Source organism: Haliaeetus albicilla, chromosome 25 (assembly GCF_947461875.1).
Source record: "Haliaeetus albicilla chromosome 25, bHalAlb1.1, whole genome shotgun sequence".
Taxonomy (NCBI): domain Eukaryota; kingdom Metazoa; phylum Chordata; class Aves; order Accipitriformes; family Accipitridae; genus Haliaeetus; species Haliaeetus albicilla.
The window spans coordinates 10,312,041-10,335,373 of NC_091507.1; the positions used below are offsets into that span (position 1 = coordinate 10,312,041).

The window sequence follows — 23,333 nt, forward strand, 5'->3', positions numbered from 1 at the left end:
GTACATTGGTATCTTAGACATAAGCAGACACCTCATGGCAGGACAACAAGATTCCTGTTGAAGCTCTCAGGCTGCTGTGGAATGGAACTCTTCAGTGGATTCCTGTGGGCTCCTGCAGAAGGTTTTCTTTCACTGACTTTGGATAAATATAATAAAGCCCAAAGAAGGAAATTAAAAATAAAATCAAAATAGCTGGAATTCAGGAAGTAGAATTGTGGGTGTCTGTGGCTAGCATGGTGCCTTGAACAAAGGCTTTATGTAGTCTTCAGATGATCACATTAAGCTTGTTACTACTATATTATCTTGATGTTCATCTGGTTTAGGTATAGGGTACATAAATTGCCAGGAGCCTGCTACGTTAATGTTATAGATCTCACTAAAGATCATTGACAGGCATGGGTTAAATAACAGGTTTAAATAAATACCACCTAAGAAAGGGCTGTTTGAGATCCTAAGTGTAGCCATTGGCCTCATAAAAACCACATCTAACTTGCAGTGGATAGGAGATCAGTTAATGGCTTGATCAGGAGCCTGTAGATACATGTATCTTTAGCTTGGCTCTGAAGGCCCACGCTCAGTGCAGCAAGGGTAATTAAGAAGGATGGATAGAGTGGAGGGAGAAGCAGGTCATGGAGACCCACTGGATGCCTTTAGTCAAGGACTGTCATTGCAGTACTTAAATTGCACGAAAATGGAAAGAGCAGGGAGTTGTGAGGGCATTACAGAATTAAATCAGGCAGTTGGAATGGTGTGATGTGGGCTCTTTTACAATGGTTCTGATAAGCATGCCTCATGTTACATGAGAACATGGACATTGAGATGGTAAAATGCAATTGTCCTCTAATTCCAATATTGAATAATAGAAAAGCAACACAAATCTTGACTAGCTGCATATCTTCATCAATATTTTTTATCTGACCCTATGGGTAGCTATAGACTTGACTATGGGAATGTTGATAAAGAGCAGATTGCTCCAGCAGTGGGGAAGTATCTCCTTCGCCCACTCAATACCTTAGAAGGAGCATAGCAAGACCTGGGGCACCCGCCAGTCCTTAGGACGAGTTGTTATTGCTCAGACAGTATGGTGCCGGTTGGCAGCATCTTGCTTTCATGCAAAGCAGCTGCTCCTGGCACCAGGTGGCTTTTGGCAAGTACGGGAGCTGCAGTGGCAGTCTCGCACAGGAGCACTGTGAAGCGTCGCCCATCTGGGGGCAAGCTGCTGTTGATCCGATGTTGCTGGGAGCTTTTGGCTTTGCTTGGAGCAATTTCCCTGTCCTTGCCGCTCCATTGCGTCTTGTTAACGGAGGTCTCACTGCTGATGTAGGCCAAGTGGCTGCATTAGGACAAGGCTGTTCTGAATTTGCACTCTGCCAGGACAAGGAAAGAAAATCAATCCTGCTTCGCGAAGGTGAGTTATTCTTCACCGAGCTTGTTGCCCCAAGCAGGGTTTGTGGAAAAGGGCATAGGATGAACTGCATTGTACAGTATCAGTGGTCATTTTAGGAAGTGAAGCATCCAGCACTGGTTGTGTTTTACAGTTTTGACTGAGCTGGCTTTAGAAGCTGATAAGGAGCTGTGATGGGTGAAATTAATTCATTTGGTATATGCACTCAAAATACTTACGAATATATACCAAGTCAGAGAAGAATAAGCAGCCATATCCTAGAAAAGAAATTGTTTCATAGAAAAGACTATATTGCAGCACTGGGAAAAATATGACTGTGAAGCTGTGTCTGTGATGGGATGAAATGGTAACAATAACATTTTGCATAATTTCTCCACAAGCCGTGGGAATTCTTGATGATAGGGAGTGGGTGGAATAATTGGATTAGAGAGTACATGAAATAATGAGAATTAGGGGGTTTAGCAACTTATTCCTGCTTTCCAAAGGCTTTCTTGTAGATGCTATTACAAAAAGGCTATTTAAGGAAACTTAATACAGTGGAAACTTGTTTGAAAAAAACAATAGATGAAGTAAAGGCCTATTTATTCTGTTCTCAGCACAAAAATCCTTAATAGCACAGTGTCCCACTAAGAGCTGTTGAAAACAGAGACCTAAAATTACGTAGCTTGTTGATGATTATTATAGAGGATTTTCAAGAGTAAATAAAATGTTGGATGCGACTTGAAGCAGTCAAATAAAAGCAAATAGGCTTTGAGGAAAAACTGTTTGGAAGTTCCCATTCTCTCAACTGACGGTAGCCCCTACATATAGCAGGTTTGTGGATTCTGTCTGCCATAAAATAGTGGATGGAAAGAGAACAATCTTGGTAAACTTTAGTGAAAAAGAGCTGGCAGTTTCATTTTGTGGTGCTGCATCAAGTTCATTAGATGAATCTTGAAGAAATAAAAGCAAAACAGAACTTGAAATGGGAGAACGTTACATGGAAAAGGTAAGCGAAGTTTGAAATGAGCAAGTGCGTACGTGTTTGTTGTGTTTTACAGAGAAATAAGAGTGAGAGGTTGTCAACAGCCAGTGGAAAATAGCCATTGTTGGTTTTTCTATTTTTAGTTTCAATCAACAGTGGCATTTCGGATACAAAAAAGACACGCCTGAGCACCCTCTAGAGGACACCTAAAAGGGTTTCCTACGGGATAGCCTTTGCTCCTTTAAGGTTAGGTCCTGCTGCGCCCTTTCCCTCGCCATCCTGTCAAAACTGTAACGTGGAGAAAAACCCCAGTGACCTGTTAACGCCGACCCCGGGGTCCCCGGGGCGCTGGGTTTCCCAGCGGGGGCTCCCACCGTGCTGCCGGGGGCACCCGGGCGCCGAACCGGACTTTCTCTGGTGGGTATACGGCCGTCTCACGTACAGACCTGCCGTCTTCTAGATGGGTTTCCCTGTGCGTACGGCACCGAAATGTCGCTTTCATTAAAAGCGAAGAGGCGGCTCGGGCCGTGGCAGTCGAGCGGGCAGCTCCGCCGCCTGCGGCAGCGCCGGGCCGGCTCCGGCTCCCCGGGCGGAGGAGGAGGAGGAGCCGGCGTCTGCCGGCGGGGAAGGGGCGGCAGGTTTGGGATGAGGCGGGAGGAGGAGGAGGAGCTGGAGCGGCAGGAAGGGTGTTTCCCTGCGCAGCTCCCGGTTGAAGTGACTCAGACAGGAAACTCCCCGCCAGGCGCGGCCCAGGAGCGGAGCCGCCGGGCCGACGCGACCCTCGGCGGCGGCGGACGACGGGCCGGACGGAGCCGAGCGGAGCCCCCGGGCGGGCGGACAAACAGACAGACAGACAGACGGGCCCCTACCGCCGCCGGGCAGCGCCGTTCCCGGGAGCCGGCGGCGAGCGGGTGAGCAGCGCTTCCCCGGGCCCGGGAGCGGCCTGCCCGCGGGGTGGGGGCCGTCCCGCCGCCGGGTCGGCTGCGGCTTCGCCCCCCTCCCCCATTTATAAACGCTTTCCCTGAGGTGCCGGACGGTTCCGCGCCCCTCTCGGTAGTGGCCGCGAGCCCGATACGCTTATTTTGGACCTGTTTGTTCCCCCCGCTCTGTTTTCGGTGCCCCCCCCAGGGCTGACCCCCTCCCAGCAGGCTGCGGCCCGCCGAGCTGCGGGGCCGGGCCCGCCGCGCCGCGGGGGCGCGGGGCCTCCCCGGGGCCGCCGCGGGGGCTCCCGCTGCTCGGGCGGAGCCGGGCCCCGGGGTGCCCGGGCGTCGCCTCGGAGGCGCTGCCCTGGCGGGGCGAAGGGAAGGGAAGGAAGGGAAGGGCCGTGCGGCGGCTCGGCTGTCGGCAACGGGCAGGTGGCCCTTCCCCCGCCCTCCGGCGGCCCTTCTTCCCTCAGGCGGCCCTTCCCCCGCCCTCCGGCGGCCCTTCTTCCCTCAGGCGGGCCCCGCCAGTGGGCGAAGCCTCGGGGGTAGCTACCTAAAAGCCAATTTTAGTCTCTTCTTCGGGGCGCGGGGTCTGAATTGCGCTGCTCTCACGTGTAGCCCGTGTGTCTGCAACGCAGGGGAGGTCGGAGTTCTGCTTCCTAGGCTGTCCGGGAGGGGATTAGGTGGGGAAAAATAAAAGTAAAAAGCCCTATGCAAGTTCACCCCGCTCTTCAGATAAAGGAGGTGGTCTAGCGTCCGTCTGAGGACATAGAGTACCTTCCCCTTCAGGAAGCAGAGTTTGATCCAGTTAAAATAACTGTGCTGTAGTGAGAGCAGCAATGTAAGCACGAAACTCTCCAGAGGTACGGTCTGGTACCCCGTCCCTCTCCTACCTGTCTCTGATGAGCAAAGAGATGCAGACAGACATGCACTTCATCAGTGTGAGTATTCCTGTAGTTCGATTAGCAGAGTTGCTGACGTCTTTGCCCTTCAGTAGGCTCTCATTGCCTTGATTTTTATTCCTGCGCCGTTTGATGACAGGTTTGAGTAGCATTTAGGCATGTAAATGGTTGTTTGTGCCAGGGAGGCTGTTAGGAAGAAGTTGTCTTTGTGGGATGTAGTCAGTCTGCCTGAAGTGGTGGCTGGAGAGCGCACATTGGAGGGGGTGGAAAGCTGTCTGGAGGAGTTGCTTAATTAGAAGATCATACCAGGCTTTGCTGTAAACTGTGGGAAATGGAGAGCTTAGGCTAATGAGCAGCTCCAGTCCTTGTTGCATTCCAGTTACTTATTTGCCGTAACTTTATTACAGTAAACTTACTGAACACGTACACATGCAGTGTTGCTGGTTAGTGTGTTTTTCAAAGTGGGACTTCTAATAATACTATAATGTAATTCTGCGATCTCTGGATTATGTTTATATTAATTGCACTTACAGAAACAGTTTTAAGCTCAAACCGAGTATCTCTGAGATAGCTAGAAAATGAATTGCTAGTCCTTACTTATGTGTTCTGGTCCTTGGCTTTATTTAAGTCCTACTTTTACCTTTTGAAAACTCTTTTTTTTTTTTTTTTTTTTTTTTTGCATTTGTAAACACAGAGTTTCTCCTGATCTAATGTAAAAGGCTCTTTAAGCATTCCCAGACAACTGGTCTGTGAAGTCTGGCTGCTGTAGGCAGCCAGTGTCTCTGTAGTTGCCAGGAATGAGGAGGAGGAATTTGGAAGCAGCCTGTACAGCACTGGGGTACAGCAGGAAGGCTTAGTCCTGATATTGTCAAAGCTTGCTTGGCTTGCCCTCTAAGAAATGTATAGTAGTCTTTCTCTGCAGCAGCTTAGATTTTTTTTTTTTTTTTTTAATTTTTATATATTTTTTAGTAAAGGACGGTGAGATTGAAGGAATATCTCAATTGTACTTTGTGGTTTTCACATTGCTACACCTAATTTAATTATTTATTTCTTTAGAGAATAAACCTCTTGGAATCTTAAAAATATACCCAGCTCGCCCCCCAAACTGCCCTGCTGAAGATGAGTAAGACTTCATGCATTTTATTTACAGACCTTGGGTTTGGTCGATTCCTGTTGAGGGTCCTAATGAGAAGAGTGGAGTGGTGTTTGAAATGTGTTCAGCAGTATTAACATAAAACTGATTCTCACTTAATAGGTATCACAATACTTAAACCTAAGTGGAGCTGAATTACATAAGTTGTTTAATAAAAAAAATAAATCTACATTCTAAGAAAGGGAATGTTCCACAAACAGTCCAGACTTTTGAGTTCTTAACTTCTGAATGTATGACTTAAAAAAACCCTGGTAGTCCTTTAGTGATGTACCTGTAATATCTAAAGTGTTCATTAACAAAATTCTTGTTTCTTCAGTTTACCTTGGGTGGAAATCAGCCCCTGGGCTTGAACCCATAAGTTCTCTTGATCCATTATACAGACTTTAAAGTGTAGTTAAATAATTAACAGCTATCTGTTCCAGCTGCATGTTTTGTGTTAGAAGTTTGTCCGATATACTCCTTAGATTTTGGTTAGTGCTTTGTTTATTCATTCTGCGAGAGAGATGTTTTGGAAGGTGGCTTGTTCCTGAGGGTAGGTTTCACAATCTCGTCATAAGTCTCTTCTCAGAATCATCTGATTTTTGTTTTTAATTTTGTTTCTCATAGATTTCCAAGATATTTAGGCTGAGGTGGAAGCTTCAGGGTAGTTGGGTTTGAGCTGCAAAGTTGGAACAAAAAGATGGGAAAAAAAATCCCCACAAAGCTCATTTTCTTGGATTCAGTTTTATTCACCCTTTGGCCTGAAAGCTGCTGGGATTGCTTGCAATGCTATACAAGAGAAAATTAATTTTAGTATAATTTCCACATGTATTTATGTGCGCATCAAGACGATTTCATTTTACAGCTGTTGCTCTACGTTCTCGGGGCAAGTTCTTCATGTGGTTCCTTTGCTATAACAACAAGTAAAGTAAACTTTAATGTAGGGCGGTGTGTTATACTATAGTGAATCAGAAGTCGGCCATATGATTGACTTCACTTCTCTTGAAACAGTGACAGTGCGAGTTTCTGAATTTTTATTGTTTATATGTTTTTAAATAGCTGTAGTTACTATGGCAAGCCCCAACTTAATAAGCAATTATTCTTGAACCAAATTAAGTGCCTGTTTACCTAGGGATGCTGCAGAAGCTTGACACAACCCAAGCATGAATGGCCGGTGAAGTGGTTCGGGTGGATCCATCCATGCACTTGGGAATGTGATTCATTTAAACAGTCCTCAGCTTCCATGTGGACGTGCTCTCAGTTAAGTCACACAGAGAGGGAGTAGTAAATATAACAGATTTGGAAACTATGGATAGTTAGAACATATACCTTGTTACAAATGGCCTCTGACAGACCTTATTCTTGCAGGGCATTTTGTTAGTTTTTGGCTACATTGTTATTTGAATATATAACAAATGAAAACCACCTATATTTATCCTTTTTTTTGTGCATGTGTGCAGATCTGACTAGGTAATATGAAAGAAGGACGTTTCCACATTGTGAAATATGATTGTATACCTGCAAAAACTTATTGAGAACTTAGTAATGGTACTTATGTTTTAAGCTACAGACATCAGTTTAGGATTCTTCTTTGCTATACATCTGCCTTTAGAAGCTGACGTTTGTAGGTCTCAGGGGTACGCTTTGCTGTGTAATACTGATAAGTGAGAGTGTGTATTGATTTGCTTGGTTTAAGTGTAATTCCATTAATCCACATCACCTGCCTTTCTAGTGGTAAAATTAATGTATGATGCATTGATGAGACTTGCTACAGGAAGGTAGAGGGTGCAAAACAGCAGATAATCTTTCTATCTCTTAGCACCAAAATGTTGTAACTCATATTTTGGGTAGCTCCTTATCTCTGGTAAACACATTGGCAAAAAACCTCTGAAGCTTGTTTTCTTCATAGGACTTAAAAGATTTTCTCTGTGTCAATATGTACTGTTTGTTCTCTACCTCTATTATGTCTATAAATTCATAAATGTGTGCGTTGTGGAAAAAAATCCTGTCTTCAGTGTTTTGGGGGGAAAACTGGCAGTCTTGGACTTCTAACTGTAAAAAGTAGGGTTGTGGTAAAGGTGGGTATGGTAGAAATAATTGTCACACACTTGCCACCTCAGTAGAAGCCCTGTTCCCCTCAGGCCGACCGTCAGCAGGACAGCAAGTGAATTTATAGCTGTGTAACCTTTCTAGAGAAACTGTTGTGGGAGAGGTGATTTAAGGTGGTGGGTGGCAGAGTTGAGGTCAGATCTGGCTGGGGGTGCTGGGGAGGGAGCCCAGCTCTCCAAGCCTTCCCAGTTGGGAGGTGGATGTCCCTGCTCCCGGGGAGAGCTAGGAGCAGCACTTGTGCCCTGCTGCCATATCCCTTCCCCACATCTTCTGTAGCTGTTTCATTCTGCCAGACCTCTGCTTCTGCTGGCAGGGACCCAGTGGGGCATCGATCTCATGCCCTGGTGAGGCACTGAGCTCACAGAGGGCTTTCGGGGTGGAAGACCCTTTGTAGCTAAATGAGCGGCTTGCTGGGCACTCCCTGTGTGGAACTTACCCAGCTGTGGTCTGCCAGGTGTGGATTTGCAGCTCTCCGAGTCGTGCCATGAGGCCCCTGTCAAACACTTCTCGGTAACCGGAGAGAAGTAAAGGTGAACATGGTGGTACAAGGAGCTTTTGGAGGTGCTTACTTTATGCACTACAGGTATACAGGAGATTTGTTTCCAGGGTTTAGATGAAAATATGGTAGTGCTGTTTGTCACTTTAAAATACTTTAATTCTGATAGGGACATGAACACTTTGTTGGCAGGAAATAAAAATGCTGTAGACCTGAACTTGATTTATAGTCTTCTTTCAGTATAGCTCTAATTATTTTAAGTGAGTTCACTGACATATATTAAATCAATAAGGAGAGTACACTGAATTATAGATTCCGAATGTAAAGTTCAAGTGAACTGTTGTAACACATTTCTCAAGATAGATGTGGATGCTTCTCAGGTGATATCAGAAGTAAAGCTTTTGATGAATTTTCACTGAAACTGCATATTTTCATGTATTGTATAAAAATGAATGTTAGAGATGATGAGCTCTTTAGAGGAAAAAGAAAGCTTAAGAAACTAGAAGCTATTTGCTTATTTCTGTTTTTTCCTCCACCATGTCCTGCAGTATTTCCTTAATTTTTTAAGAGAACTATTAAATTATGACTTGCTTTTTGTCCGATTCTCCCCCTCCTCCCTGAAATGCACAGTGGTACACTTTTTTTAACAGCTTCTGAAGCCTGTTTTTTTTAAAATACTGTAATTTTGCAAATTGTACTGTATTGGATATTTAGTAAAAAGCTACTTTTAGGCATGAATAATACAAATTTGCCTAAAGTATCTTCCAACTTATTTTTCAGATAAAGCAGTGTAATTTTTTTTTTGATTAAATGAATGTTGATAGGGTTGTATTGTTGATTTACTAAGTACTTACAGGTAGAGGGAAGGAGTGGGAATGACAGCACACAGCCTCTGTTTTAAAGAGTCATTGTTACTGAAGCCTTTCTTCACTCATTAAAATAAGGCAGGGCTGAAGCCAGAGCTTCAGCTGCACGTTTGCACTGAAAAGACCCGCTGGATATAATTAATGCCTGTCATGTCATCGGGGGGCATATGCTGTAAGACAGAGCTGGATGCATCATGCAAAAGCGCTGCAGAAGGGAGTCTTGGGGGGCTGCCCCTCCCTGGGCAGCTGTCCCCAGCAGTGCTGCGGTCCCCGCAGGCAGGGGCTGCTGCCGGGTGGGCTCCACCAAGAAGCGGTAAGGCTGACCCTGGAGCAACCATGTCTGGAACTGGGCTCAGGAAGAGAGTGCTATACTCCCCTCCCCTGAGAAAACAATGTTTTCTTCTTTATTTCTCCCCAGTCTTGTGAAATGAAAGTACAGTTCAAGAACTCATGTGCCTAAATTAACAGTTTGTCTAAGGCTGAGGGGTTGTATTGTTGCTTAGATTGAAATCTAAAGACTCTAAACTTGTCTTTCTCTTGATCTTTGTGGCTCATCTCCCTCACCTGTAACATGACAGACTGCTGCTCAGCCCACCATCCACTGCTCCTTTCAGCATATGCACACAGGTGTGCCCTTTTCGATTAAACTAAGAGCAGTCCCTCCACAAAGGACAACCAGCCAAACCCGTGTTGAATAGGCATAAGCATGAGCAATCTGTGACGGTAGTCCTTCTGCAGGATGAAAGGTGTTGTGTCTGAGCGACACCAGGCTAACTCCATGTGCACATGCTGTCTCCTCTCTGGGGTGGTTATTGCTCTTGCTGCTTCCTTCCTCGTTCTTGCAGAATCCTTCCACCGGGAATCTTATCTTTGCTAAGAAATGAGAGAGCTTTTCGCAACTGCTGAACATGCCATAAGCACTGTGCTTTAGTGCTTACCTTCTGTGCTAAGCTTTATTCTTGCCCAAAGCAATGCTGTTCAGTATTGCTTCCTAACACACCCATGCAGCAGCAGGAAGATTCAGAAACAGAAGCATGGAAGAAATGCGCATTGAGGACAGCTGCAGGAGATAACAGCAGCAGCGCAGCAAAATGGCCAAAGCAGCAAAACAAGAAGATTAAACAACAGCAGAGGGGAGGAGTGAACTGAGGAAAAGTGTGAAAGGAGTGAGAGGAAAAGAACATGAAAAAGAGAAGGGGAGTGAGTGAGTCAAGAAGCAATAAGAACTGAAGGACAAGCAAAGTGTAAGTTGCAGCTAGTGCAACTCAAAGATATAATATCAGGGAGCATTAATGGGGTGAGACAAATATAGCAAACAGATCTCAGCACACCTAACCTAGAATGAGACAACAGTTAAATCTTTAACTTCATTCCAGCCTGAAGTGAGGCCAAATATTGCAGAAGAGTTTTTAATATGTACGTAAGTTTAAGATTAATATATTTTTCCCATGTTCACTTGGAACTAACTCAGCTCTATAAGAGTTAATTAGTAAATCAGCACAACCCCCCTCAGCCATCTAGCCCCACCAATAGCAGTTTTTAAATTTTATATTGGCAACTTAGATTTTGGGCTTCAGGCTTAGGTACCCAGATAAAACAAACCAAGCAAAACCCATCTGTGAATTCTTGTAGCACAAGTGCCATTGCAGAGAGGGTTGCATGCTGCAGACCAAGCTGCAGTGACAGGCCTTCCCTCCTTGCTTGCATGCATGGGATGCCTTTGGAGCAAACTTTACAGGGTAAGGCTTCTCCCATATCATCATAATGGATTCTCAAATAAAACGAGTGGGGATGAGCAGAATCAGTTTCCCATTTTGAAAGCGTGTGCATAACACTGCACTTGAGATCCATGCATGGGGATAGCATATGACCTTATGTTTTATCATCAGGAAGTTGCATCTCTCCTCCAAAGCTTCAAGGTGTGGAATGGTACTGCAGTTGCATAGTACTAGCCAGGCTGCCTATCAAAATACCTGGTGATTACTTGCTGCATTGTCCACTGCAGGTGCTGCTGCTGTAAAATTAGTATGTGCTCATCCATGTGCTACTGCTGGCTGCTAACACTGCAGGAAAAGATAAACCCACTCCTGTGCTAACTTGCTAGCAAGAATATGGTGACTCCAGCCTTGTGCTATGATATGGGAGTGCTAGGGTTACACGATATTCTCTAATTGTGGAAGAGTTTTCTTATTGATGCTTTAGAAGAGAGTAGCTAGTAGACCTGCACCTGGTGCCAGGCATCAAGAAAGGTGATTCTGTCCTACCTTGGCTCACCAGTCTTGATGTAGGCTTTGTCCAAAGAGCCTGAGAGTTCCCATTCATAACCTGTTGTGACAATAGTAGAATGTCAGGCCTTCCTGTCATTGGAAATGTGTTTGAATTCGTCCAGGACATTGGAAGAGAATGCCTATAGTTACTTGACAAGCATGACTGATTGTCATCTGAGTGCTGGTGGTCAGTGTGTCAGCGAGCCATTTCAGCTACATGACAGCATCATTAGCAGCAGTGTCCTCCTGACCTTCATTATCTCGTGGGAGGGAGGGAGGAAGGAACAGTACGGAGTCATGAAAGCATGGCTTTTAGGTTGCATTAGTGGTGCTGCTGTTGGTTACTGAAGTAGCTGATAATGCACAGAATTTGTTTTTTGAGGTGATAAAACAGGTGTATCACTGAATGCTTGAAGCTTGGTTGCACAGTTATAGCATAGGTATTGCTTGTGTAAAGAGAAGGGGATTGCTTGTTGTGATGTTTCCCTGCAGCAGACAGAAACTGGACAGGTAGCAATGTAGGCTACCTTAATGAAGAAGGTTGCCTGAAAAATTCACACACGACTGAACACAAAGAGCTTTTAGTTTGGGAAGTTCAGATTTTCTAAAAAAAAAAATATATATATATATGTAATTTCTGTGCTTTAGCCTTACATTTTACCCCAAATCTGTGGCTGCTTTTGGAAGCCTGCTTCCCCCCCTGCACCCCTCCAATGGCAGGGCAAAGCAGTTAATGTAAGCCACACCGCCCTGTAGGAGTCTAATACTAAATTAATTGTTTCCATTATGTGGCCATTCTTCTGGGACTTGCTATGGTGCTGGGATGGGATAATTCAGTGCTGGAACTTTTGTTTTCTCTTTTACACCTCTTGAGCCTTTTTTTATTCCAATCACAGATGTATTTTTGAAAGCTTAACATTATGTCAAATCTGTTGCACAAAAGACTGTCAGCTGCTATTTGCTTTCTCTTCTGTCTTTTACTTTAATCAGGCAGGCCAGTAAATGATGTGAAAGGCATTTTTCTTTGCTCCTTCAGCTTATGCAAATGTGTTGCTTAGGAACGAACAGGAGCTCCAGTCCCGAAAGGAACATCTTACACTGATCCCCTTGGCAAAAAGGCGGATTGTGCCGACCAGAGTGCAGAAAAAGAGCATTCAAACGGAGAAGATCCAGCACATTGCTGTTCTCTGAAGTACTTTAGTTATCAGTCTGTTAAAATGTTTTCTGCTTAGTCTGAATTGATAGGTATGCAGTTGAATAGCTGAGGCTTTTGAAGTTTAATTAAAATAGAACTAAAACGGAATTTTTGAGAGACATCTTGGAGGCTTGAAAGAAAAGTGAATATTATGGTAATCACTGTGCTGTTCTTGGAAGAGAAAATCCATTCCTTTTGTTAGCTCTTCCCTTCACAAGGGCTTTTTGTGATCAGGGTCTCACAGTTTAACCGGAGTAGGAACATTACACAGAATACTGAATCAAATTTTCCTCATAGAAAAATGATTTAATTGATTTTCTGCAAGCCAGTAACATAGAAGAATGACACAGTGGAACAGAAGAAACCTGAAAATGTTGTGTTGCTATAGGAATAAAACTTGAACTTATGCTGCTGTGCAGACCAAGCCTATTCCTGGGGGAATGTTGTCATTAGTTCCCATGGAGTTCAGTGAGATAGGTCCTATAGACCCTGGTTCAGCAGGCTGTTCAATCATCTTTTTAAATTTATCTCTATTTTAACTTCTTTCCTTCTGTGCATGGACTGTGGGATGCCTTTGTGCCTCCTTTTTGAAGGATACGCTTCTTTTCTCCCTCTTTAACTGTTGTACATAGAATTTTCCTGATTTTCATCATGGTATTCTGTCCTGTAAAGTAGGGTAAGCTTTGCCTTATTTATTTATTTATGTATTTATTTATTTGTGCATGTTTTAAAAAGTCAAAACAACTCATGTGGATACATATTTCAATTCATGGTTTGCATGGCAATTTTAATCTTCAGTATCCATGCCAGGCTTGAGATTTTGTTTTAATTTAAGATTCAAAGATGCTTTTGCAGGCTTAGGAAAAAAGAGAGGCAATGTCAAAGGAAGTGCTGTTTAAAGTGCAGACAGACTTCCTCTTTATCTTATTTTGAGCCTGGGAACATGTACAAGCACTTGGAGGTCAAATGTGTCTGTTTAAAAGCAAAATGAAAAAATGTGTCCAGTGAACTGCAAAAAGGCACGGGGCAACCCTTTTCCAACACCTGTTTTCAGTCAAATGAAACAGTGTTCTCATCTGCAAAGTCATAAAATATTCTGTAATCCAGCAATTTTTTGTTAGTTAATTTAATTATCTCACTCTTTGGCATGATCTTTCTCCATTTTTTTGGATATGAAATAATTTTTTCCACTTACAAATTCCAGTGTTTTGAGGTCTTTTTGTGTTATGTAGAGCATGGTCTTACCAAAACCAATTCCCTGAACATCCCCAAACACTTCTGCTTCCTTGGGCTGTATTCTCACACTAATATTTGCATGTGTTTTATTGGTGTTGGATGTACACTAGTTTCAAGAGTTACGTGGTACAGGGTGCAACTGTGGCCCATTCTGTGCAGCAGAGGTGGGCTGTGCTGCAGCATCTCTTCTTGCCCCACTTGTGCAATTGCGCTAGCACGTTGCTGAACATACTGTGGTAACTTCTCCCGCAGTGGAGAGAGAGAAAGAAACTGTGCTCGAGCGGGTCAGGCTTTGCTGATCCCAGCTCAGAGCGTGGCGTGTGGCCCCTGGCTGCCAGCTGCAGCCCAGAACTGCTGATCCAGCCTTTTGTGACCGGGGGCCCCAGCCCCTCCTCTTGAGCAGTGGGAACTTGTCCGGCAGTTATGGTGGCCATAGGATATGTTTTTCCTAAACTGTTTCAGGCTGTTTGAAGTGTAACCGTCTGCATTTTGAGTGGCTCCATGCTTCTTTTAAACTTCAGGTTTTCTTGGAGCTTGTGGTTAAACAACTGAAAATATAAGCTTTGGAGAATTTCTTAATTTTGTTTTTTTGGGATGTGTATTTAAGATACTGGTGTCAGAGAATGGTGAAGTAAATGAGTCCCTGTGATTTGACCCATAGGGTTTGTAAAAATGAAGAATTTATGATAATTTCAGTGCTTAGCCCTCTCTTTTGCACCTGAATGGTGACTTTGTTTTATGCTTTCTTCCCGGAAAAGCACTTGCACTCTTGTGTTTCCCTGTGCCCTGTTGCTTTTCGTTAATTACCATGGGAGGTTAGCCAGCGGGCTGCTTCTCTGACTCTTCTCACCCTGAGATTCAGCATGGCTTAACTCTTTGCCCATTTAGCTCTTCCCGCCTGCCTGGCCAAGTGTGGCTGGAGGTGGTGGGGTGTGTGTTTAGGGCAGGGAGGGAGGGGGTCTGTCAAGAGAAAAAGCAGCAGTAGGTGGGCTGCTCTGAAGAGGCTAGGACCTTAGGAGGGGTTTGCTCTGCTGTCGCTGCCGTGGGGACAGCCTAGGCAGCTGGTGGTTCCTTCAGGAGCAGATGGGACGTGCCTCGTTTTTCAGCACCCATTTTCAGAGTCCATCCGAAAAGTGGGATGAACGAGTGGAGGAAAGTAATCTCATCCACCACTTTTTCATCTACCGCTACTAGCTTACTGCAGCCCTTCATGCCAGGGCAGCTTGAGGACCCAACTGAACCCAGCTGAGCAAAGACACTTGTTTTACTCTCAGACTGCTGGGGACATTCTGGTAATTCAGCTGAAGTTAAGCTGAAAAAAGCGCAGATCCTTTACGTTGTCTCTTTCATACTTCTTTTTTTTTTTTTTTAAATTGGAGGTTAATGGTAAAAGGAAATCATCTTCCATGAGCAGCTGAGCTGTTGCCTAAATGAGATGAGCCTTTGCTCACCTTGTCAGCTTGAGTGCCCCGAGCAATAAGGTTGGCTGCCGTGCCTCCATGGGTGGTATCAGTGCTGGGGAGGGGTTCCCTCTCCGTGCATTGCCTCCTCACTCCTCAGATCTCTCACTTGCCGTGCTATCAGCTAACCCCTCCTTTTGTTTTCATGGAAGTTTACCTTCCAGGGCAAGAGATGAGCATGTGATAGCAATAGACCCGGTTATGTCCATCGCCTGATCTTTCCGGTATGCAGCAGTATGGCAAAAGATGTGCTGTAAGGAGCTGACAGCAAAAAACACCTGGAAATTGTCACTGCGTCCAGATCATTACCTGCTGCAATCCACCATGTTTCATGTGGGAAGACTGCTGGCTTACCACTTGGATGGTTGTGTGAAGATAAATCCTTAAAAATTTCAAGGTGAGGGTGCTCAGGTGTTCCCAAGGTACCAAATCTTTGAGTGATGCAAAGTAAAAAAAACACCTGTCAGCTATGGGATTTAGGTTTTAATTATTTTTGTTTATTTGAGGGAAGTTTAATGTTGTTAGTCCTTTTTCCAAAAAGGAGAGCAAGGATTGACACAAAGTGAATGCCTCTGTGTAATAGTTCAAATTAGTGTCTTCTGAAGAAAAGTTGCTCTTGCTGTAGCTTTATACTCTATAGTTTGGTTTTTTTTAACCAAAGGGCTGACTTATACTATTTATCTGTTATCTGTGGGAATGGTCACTTGAAAATCTTAGTCCAGGGGATAATGCCAGTTTGCAATTAATTTAAATGGCATATGTGCTTTCACCTCTCCAAGGAGTTACTTCCCGTTCTTTCCCTCTATATTTTCAGGATACTCAATATACTTTTTGGTTTTTAAAATGTTTTGTGATGACATGGTACCACCCTCATCATCTCCTCTGATCTCATCTGACACAGCCATAGCATTTCATCTGATAATTTTTGTAGTGAAGGGCTTTATTTTTCATCTGTAAGTAGATATTGCTCAGACCAGTTATTTGAGGTTGAACTTTTTACATTGGGAATCAATGTCTTTTTAAAGCTTAGTGGGATAGATTCTTAAGGCCATTAGAGGCCGTTCCTGGGGAAGTCTTGGCCAAATGATTGTGGCAGAGGCTAAAGAGGAACTGTGTGGTAATTTCTGTATTTATAACAAGTTCTCAAGAAACCTACGGTTACCTAAGTTCATTTGCTTTACCTGTTTGGTTTTTTTAACTTAATTACTAGCTACATCTGTTGAATTGTGTGTGCTGTTGCTTGACAAGTTTAAGAACTATCTCGTATCATCAAGCATCGTTTTCCTGTTTTAACTATTTATAGAGTTGAGCGCCGGAGTTGTCTTTTGATCTTCTCTTTGGTAAATAATCTGACCTGCTTTAGTCTGTCACTGGAAGAAATCTTTAAAATTCAAAGTTGTTGTTTTTTTTTTTTTTTTTATAACTACTTAACTCCCTGGAATTTGGGGGAGTTTTTTTAACTTTGAGCTTGAGAGCTGAATAGTATGATAGCAGGCCTCTCTCACAGTGATTCTGAAGTTAATGCTCTCTACTCTCTGCTTTCTCAGACCTTACCTTCTGGTTTTTTATTATTTCTTCTGGTCACTTTTCTATTTTTTTTGTCCAAAAGACTTTTCCCCATGATTTGCTCCTGTTCGTATTTTTTTTCCAAATAATCTGACGCCTGAGGAGGCCTAAAGGAGAAAGGTTGAGAGATACACGCTTGGCATTTTCTGACATGCTTGGAATTAAAAATGTAGATCTTTTGCAAAGACTTCAACATTATTCTGTAAGGATGGTGATGTGGAAATGGTGTCTTTATTAGGATTGACACTCAGCTTCTCTAAATACCAGAGCAATGTTGTGTGCAGGTCACTGCATACCATGCAGTTGCATGGCTGTGAACAACAGTACAGAATTATGAATTTTAAAAAAGACTGGTGAATCTTTTGTCTGAATATGTTTCAGAAATAAGCCAGCTCTGAAGTTAAATCAAAATGTAAACAATGCTAAAGTGACTTCAAGGTCTGGTGCCTTTTTTTGTTTTGTTTTTCTTGTGGACAAAAAGCGACACAGGCAGCTCAGTAAGCTTCTCTGCAGCACAAGCTTTTCTGAGCAGGTCAGGCCCAGCCAGTGCTCATCTCCTTCAAGACTGAAGAAAAAGAAAAATATCTTAATTTAAGCTAGTCAGTGGCCTTGCACTAACTTACCCAGTTTCCCTAAAACCCCTGTGATTGACACCTCTGGTCCTTGGACGCAGTGGGACTTGGCACTGTAAGGCTGAAACTTGTCTGTGCATGAGACAGGGATTTTCTTGCTTTGAAATCCAGGAAAGGGAGCTGAAATCAGCACAGATGCTGCTGTTTCCTGCTTAGAAAGCTGGGTGTGCTCATTAGACACCAAAATTTAGCAAAACAGCTTGCTGGCATATGTGATTCTCTGTGTGATTATCTGATGTCAGATAATTAATGGGTTTTAATTAAGTTGTGTACGTCCAAGAAAATGTGTTCTTGGAGTGCATTTTGACTTTACTGCTATAATGATGGGTCGTGATACAAAGATAACAAAAGAAAAAGAGGATTATTTTAGAAGTAATTCTTACATGTCTTCTACCTGAGAAAAACCATCTGGAAAACCCTGGAAAAAGGTACAAAGCTGAAAACACATCATCACAGGAATTTAGTAAGAAAATAATTCTCACAGTTTGGGTAAATTTACTAGTATAACTATCATTATCAGTATAACTACAGCGTTTTAATCTGTTCTCATTTAGGTAAACTCCTAATCAGACTGTGGCTTCTGAATTTCTTCAGTCAGTCTTTGAAGTTTCTTATGTTCTCTGCCAAAAGGGAGTCTGTTAAAATATTAGTGCTCCTGCCCAGTAATTTCACCTGTAACAACTCATGGTGACTGACTCTTAAGGAGGCAAATCTATCCAATTTTGTGTCTTGGGAATTTTAGTTTTCTTAAATTACTTTTTCTGAGACATAGTGGGGGAAAAAATTCTGGTTTTGCCAGCCCTCTGTCGCTGTACATTAGAAATAGCCTTTGTCTTCTGGAGCTGTTTTATTAACAGCAGCAGCGAAAAAGAAAGGGGAAAAAACCCAAACTTCAAGGAAATCTTTTCTGTCCTGGTCTCAGGGCTTCCACATCAGGCGAGGAGGTGGCAAGGACCGTGTGGTGGTGTCACCTGGCTGTGGGAGGTTGTCTCCTGGCTAAGACGGCATGAGTGTGGCTGAGCTCTGGCTGTCCCCACACCACTGCTGTTGTCAAATCTCTGCTGCTCGCTTCTCGGGGGCCGAGGGGAAGCGCAAATCATGCCCTCGCAACGTTTGCAAACGTGCCAAAGCTCGGCAGGAAGGGGCTGCTTCCTCTCTCATGTCTTGCTAGGTACCAGAGTAAAAAGCTGAACGGGAACGTTGAACTTGGCCAACGAAACACCAGGCATGTGGATACCTTTACCCTTTGGCAAAATTACAAACCAGAGCTGTCAGTGAGTGACCTTAAAAGAAGGCGGCTTTTGTAACAGTCTGCACCCGATTACTTATGTTTTCCTGGTTCAAAAAATGCTGATCTGTCTTAGGGAAATCATGCCGAAGGGCTTGGAAAAATGTGCCTTCCTGTATTCCTCTTCACAGCCCAGAGGGCAGCAGGAAGCTTTTGTTTCTGAGCTTGTGCCTCTGGCCTGCTAATGGGGGTTTCCCAGACATGTGCTATTAAATAGGTGGCAGTGTGAGATGGGACATTGGTTTTGCTTATGCTTTGGTTTCTATTTTTAAATTATTTTCCCAGTATTAAAAAAAAATCCAGATAGTCTAATGTCTGATAGTCTGAACATAGAAAGCTGATGCTGGAGGATAACCCCTGTGCAATTGTAAATATTGAGGCCAGAAGTGTGCAGGCGTGCTTTCTGAACTAGCACGTATGGGGATTAAGAGCCATATCTTCAGAATATTTCCTTGTAGTGCTGAGGAAATGGAAGTCAGGAGCCTGGCTTTTATGAATGCCTGGCTTTCTCCTGTGGCAGGGACCTGAGTCATCAACGGACCATGTTTTGGGAGGAGAAGGAAGATGTGTGCATTGGGGAGAGGGTGTTGATACTTTTCTTGCACTTAGTGACAGCTCCCCTTTACGTGGATAAGAGCAGTAATTTTTGGTGTGGAATGGGCAGCCATTTTTCACCATGGTTTTTGGAGCACAGGTGGAGCAGTTTTTTGTAGCAGACCCCTGTTGTGCTTGCTTGGAGCCTGCAGTTTGTGGCTGTTTGCCTGTCCTGCGGTGCAGTGGAGGAGAGGGCCATGGGCCCATTGGTGCCACCACCATCTCGGAGCAGCTGCACGGCCAGGGCTTTCTGCTTTGATAGAGAGGCTGAGAGGAGGAAGAGTTTCAAGCTGGAAGGAGCCTTTCAGTTAAACTAAGCTATGTAAAGTGTTGCTTTGTTTTCTTTTTTAGCTAAAGCTTGATCTAGAGGTACTCAGACCAAAAATGAAAATACTGTTTATTTGAAATGCTCCGACTTCTTGGCAACTCTCTTCCGTTTCCTCTAGGGTAAAACTGTTGACAGTCTGACCTCCTCACAGGACTTTTGCCTAGACGTGGAATTTTTTTGGCGTTTGTTTATTTATCGAAGGGAGGACGCTGTGGCTTTTGCCGGTCTCTAATTTGAGAATAACTGTGGTTCTTGTAAAGGAGCTTGAGCTGGGTGTAGGTAGGTGTTGGGCAAGCATCCTGGTGCAGGTCTGCCAGCCGGCACTCCTGTCCGTCCAGTCCTTCCTCGTTTTTTGGCAGGGATCACAAATTGCACAATATAGGCATTTGTTTATTTATTTATTTTAACAAAACCTCATACACTCAGGCTTGAAGCAAGGTTGGGGCTGGGGTTTCAAGAAGCAGAAGGCCTGTGGACCTTTCTGACGGTGCTTGTTTAAAGTTGTCGGCAAGCTCTCTCTGTACGTGGTGTGTTAGCTTTGTGGCGATGGCTTGGGACGCAGGGTTGGTCTCTGAAGGAAGACAGGTAATCACTTCTGGCTGCTTCCTTCCCTTTGCTTTGGCTTTTGGTTTTTTGGTGTCAGCTGAGCCTTTCCTTGGAGGTAAAGCTGTTGTTTCTGTGGGGCTTTCCACAGGAAACCATAATTAGGTAAGAGAAAGTGAGGAGGTTTTTCTGCCAGGCCACTAAAAGTGCAGCAAGTGGGGGGATTGCCAACCCATCCTGGCTCTCTCACGGTGAGCTTTCGGCAAATCTGTGGCGAGATCTGCCCATTCCCCCTGCCTGTGGGGATGGCAGGTCTCCACGGGGGTGACACGTGCCAGGCAGAGCCCTGTTCCTCCGGGGTGCAGGCGCTTGTGCTTCAGGGGATGTTCCTGTCCTCCTGGAGAGAGCGAAGGGCAGCCCTCAGACCCTTCACAGTAGGTGCATGGTTTTGCTCTTCTAAGTGGGGGGAAATAACCTGCAAAGCCCTATGGAATAAAAGAGACAGCTTGATTAGAGGTGTTATCTTAAAAATGAGGAATTCTTTACTCCACCTAGGAGGATGAGTAGATCATTATACAAAGTGGATGATTGAGTTGTTCCACCCTACACTTTCTTCCTAAAATTTCTTCTCGTAATTGTTTTTGGTTCAAACCCCTATACAGTGGCAGCAGTTGAGGGTGTATGGAGATCGCCATGATCCTGAGGAGTTTTGTGCCTCTCTATCACTAATCACTCAAAGCAGATCTGGATGTCCTAGGACATGAAACACTGGAGACTGCTGGCACCTTTTGACAGCCAGGTCTCCTGAAGATGGACTGGTAGTATCTGTGCATAAGGGTTTGAAGACTTGTTGGCTCAAAACTGAAACCTTACAGGAAAGTTTTAGACCTCTGCTTGTTACAGGATTTTTCTGTGTTTATTGTAACTGAAGCAGACCGTAGAATAACTTTCCTTCTAGCTTAACCAGAGAAGGGTACATAGTAGTCTTCCTTTCTTTACTGTTCATTAGAGGTCATCCTTTCCTCTATTTTGTGTGTATTTCTGGTGTGCAGCCTTGGCGAAGAGAAACATTGCTCAACCCGTAAAAGTAAGGAGGTGGGTGTTAGTCCTAAAAGTCTTTTTTAAACTTGTATACTAAAACCAGCTGTGTTTCAGTTTTGACTGTTCCCCTTCTGTTATGGTTGAAGGGAAACTGCACATTTCCCATGGCGTGAGTAGTTCCCTGCTCTTCGTACTACTCACTTGTTTTCTGTGTATATAATAATATATAAAAAGTTATACGTATGTGTGTATACATTTATGTATGTATGTATTTTTTAACCAGGTGCAAAATGACTGCTCAAGTAACACTGGAGGATGCCTTGTCCAATGTGGATCTCTTGGAAGAATTACCATTGCCAGATCAGCAACCATGTATTGAACCGCCGCCATCATCTCTGCTTTACCAGGTGTGTTGTCATTGTAGGAAAAAGAGTTTTTCCATTTCCCATTGCTGTTAAGAAATAGAGTATGTGCATTTAAAAAAAAAAAGCAAAACCAAACCCAAAGCATGTTTATATTTGCAATATATATAAAATTCTTTTCCTTACCAAGGATTAAATTCTGCATTTTGCCTTCTCTGCAGCCAAACTTCAACACTAATTTTGAAGACAGAAATGCTTTTGTCACTGGCATTGCAAGATATATTGAGCAAGCTACAGTCCATTCTAGCATGGTAGGTAGATGTTCAGATATATACTTTTGTGTTAACTTGGAACAAAAGGAGAGGAACATGTCTTCTTGCATTTTATTGTAAGACTTGTGGTCACAGAAAACCACAAACCAGGTTGCCTACAGCACTTCCAGGAGGCAGTGAGATGAAAAAGTGTGTGGCTTCTCTTTTTTCATACATGTACTTCTTGATAATTTTGAAATGGTATTTCTCCTTGATCAGCCAATGTTGCTCAAAAGTTTCTTGCTTTCATTATGCATTTTTACAGTATTGTGAGGTGAGTTGGTTGTATTGACAGGTAGCTGCTGTAACTTGAGTGAAAAATTACTTCCATCCTCCCAAATTTCCACTACTTCTCTGTCAGTTTAGTGGTGTTGAAGGGTTTTTGTTGGCTTCCTCACTGTGATGTGTGTATGTTAGTGGTTTATTGGCATGCTTTTGTGTAAGGTATTCTGTGGTTTTTAACAGTCCCACTAGTAACTCCATCCATCTCTGCTGGTGGTGTTGCTGTTTTGGGATACAAATAAATTGCAGGCTGTGAATGCTGGTCTGTACTGAACTTGTCATTTCATGGCACTCCTGGAAAATGAGGAGTGATATGTCTTGTAATTCTAGAAGTCAATTCACAAACAGTGGAATGGGCAGGTTAAGCACCTGATTACATGCTAATGAAAATTATGTGTATTTACACCAATCTACTCTTAAAATTATCTGGCAACTCCTTAACCTGTTTTGATTGTTTGGATGTTGTGGGCCCTCTCCTTTGACATGTAAAAAAAGGATATTGCTCTGCATGTGCTGACTCTTTCAACCTGGACCATTCCACTTGCAGTACCCAACGTTAAAAAAGAAAAACAAGACCACCACCCCCTTTCAGATTAGCATTTTTATTTATAGATCACAGTGTCTTTAGTTTTGGGGAAGAAAGAACAACACAAAAACCAATCTGATCTGGGGAGATAATAATTTTTTGTCATTGGGTAGGTATATTTGCTGCAGTTGTTGATTAGTGATCTAGTGGGTGTTTGTTGGCTTATGTGGTATTAAGAGGATGATGTGAATTCTCTCAGAAATAGTTTGGGTGCTAAAACACATGACTGAGAATAAATGAAATTATTTTTTTAGCTGTTGGTTTATAGCCAAGCTGGACCTCAGGAGCTGGTCAGCTCTAATACATGTAATATGCCAACTGAGCGTATGAATTATGGTAATATTATTTTACATACATACAGTTGATGTATCATTCAGCTTGCAATATATTTGTGTTTGTACATATACATTCATCATAGGTTTGTTTGGACAAGGTTTTGGAATGATGGAAGACAAGTGGATTTAACCCTTTTGTATTACAATGCCTAATTATGCTGAGTGTCTTTCTTACAGAATGAAATGCTAGAAGAGGGTCAGGAATATGCAGTCATGTTATACACATGGAGAAGCTGCTCAAGAGCCATTCCTCAGGTAAAGGATGAAAATTGAACTGTCATGCGTCATGTGAACTTCTGTCTTGTTTTGGTTGGGGTTGCATGGATATAGCTTTATCAAGGAGCTATGAAATGTAGTCTACTTTGACTCACGAATAGGCAAGCTGGGCATGCCATACTGTCTTTTTAGCACTTGGGGACCAGTTGGTGTGTGTCTTTTTCCGCCCTTCTTTTCCTCCTGAGCTATAGCAATACCTCATGGAGTCTGTGTTAATCTTACTGATTGGTTCAA

General features: G+C 43.5%; 1 protein-coding gene across 1 annotated transcript in view; it reads left to right on the forward strand.

The window, feature by feature from the left end:
- The first annotated feature begins 3,056 nt into the window (after positions 1-3,056).
- Positions 3,057-23,333, forward strand: part of CYFIP1 (cytoplasmic FMR1 interacting protein 1) — an 80,446-nt gene continuing 60,169 nt past the window's right edge. The window contains exons 1-4 of the mRNA XM_069769962.1: positions 3,057-3,280; positions 21,231-21,354; positions 21,531-21,620; positions 23,001-23,078. Of these exons, the coding sequence (XP_069626063.1) occupies positions 21,238-21,354; positions 21,531-21,620; positions 23,001-23,078 (285 nt within the window). The 5' untranslated portion in view covers positions 3,057-3,280; positions 21,231-21,237. The remainder of the gene's footprint in view (positions 3,281-21,230; positions 21,355-21,530; positions 21,621-23,000; positions 23,079-23,333) is intronic.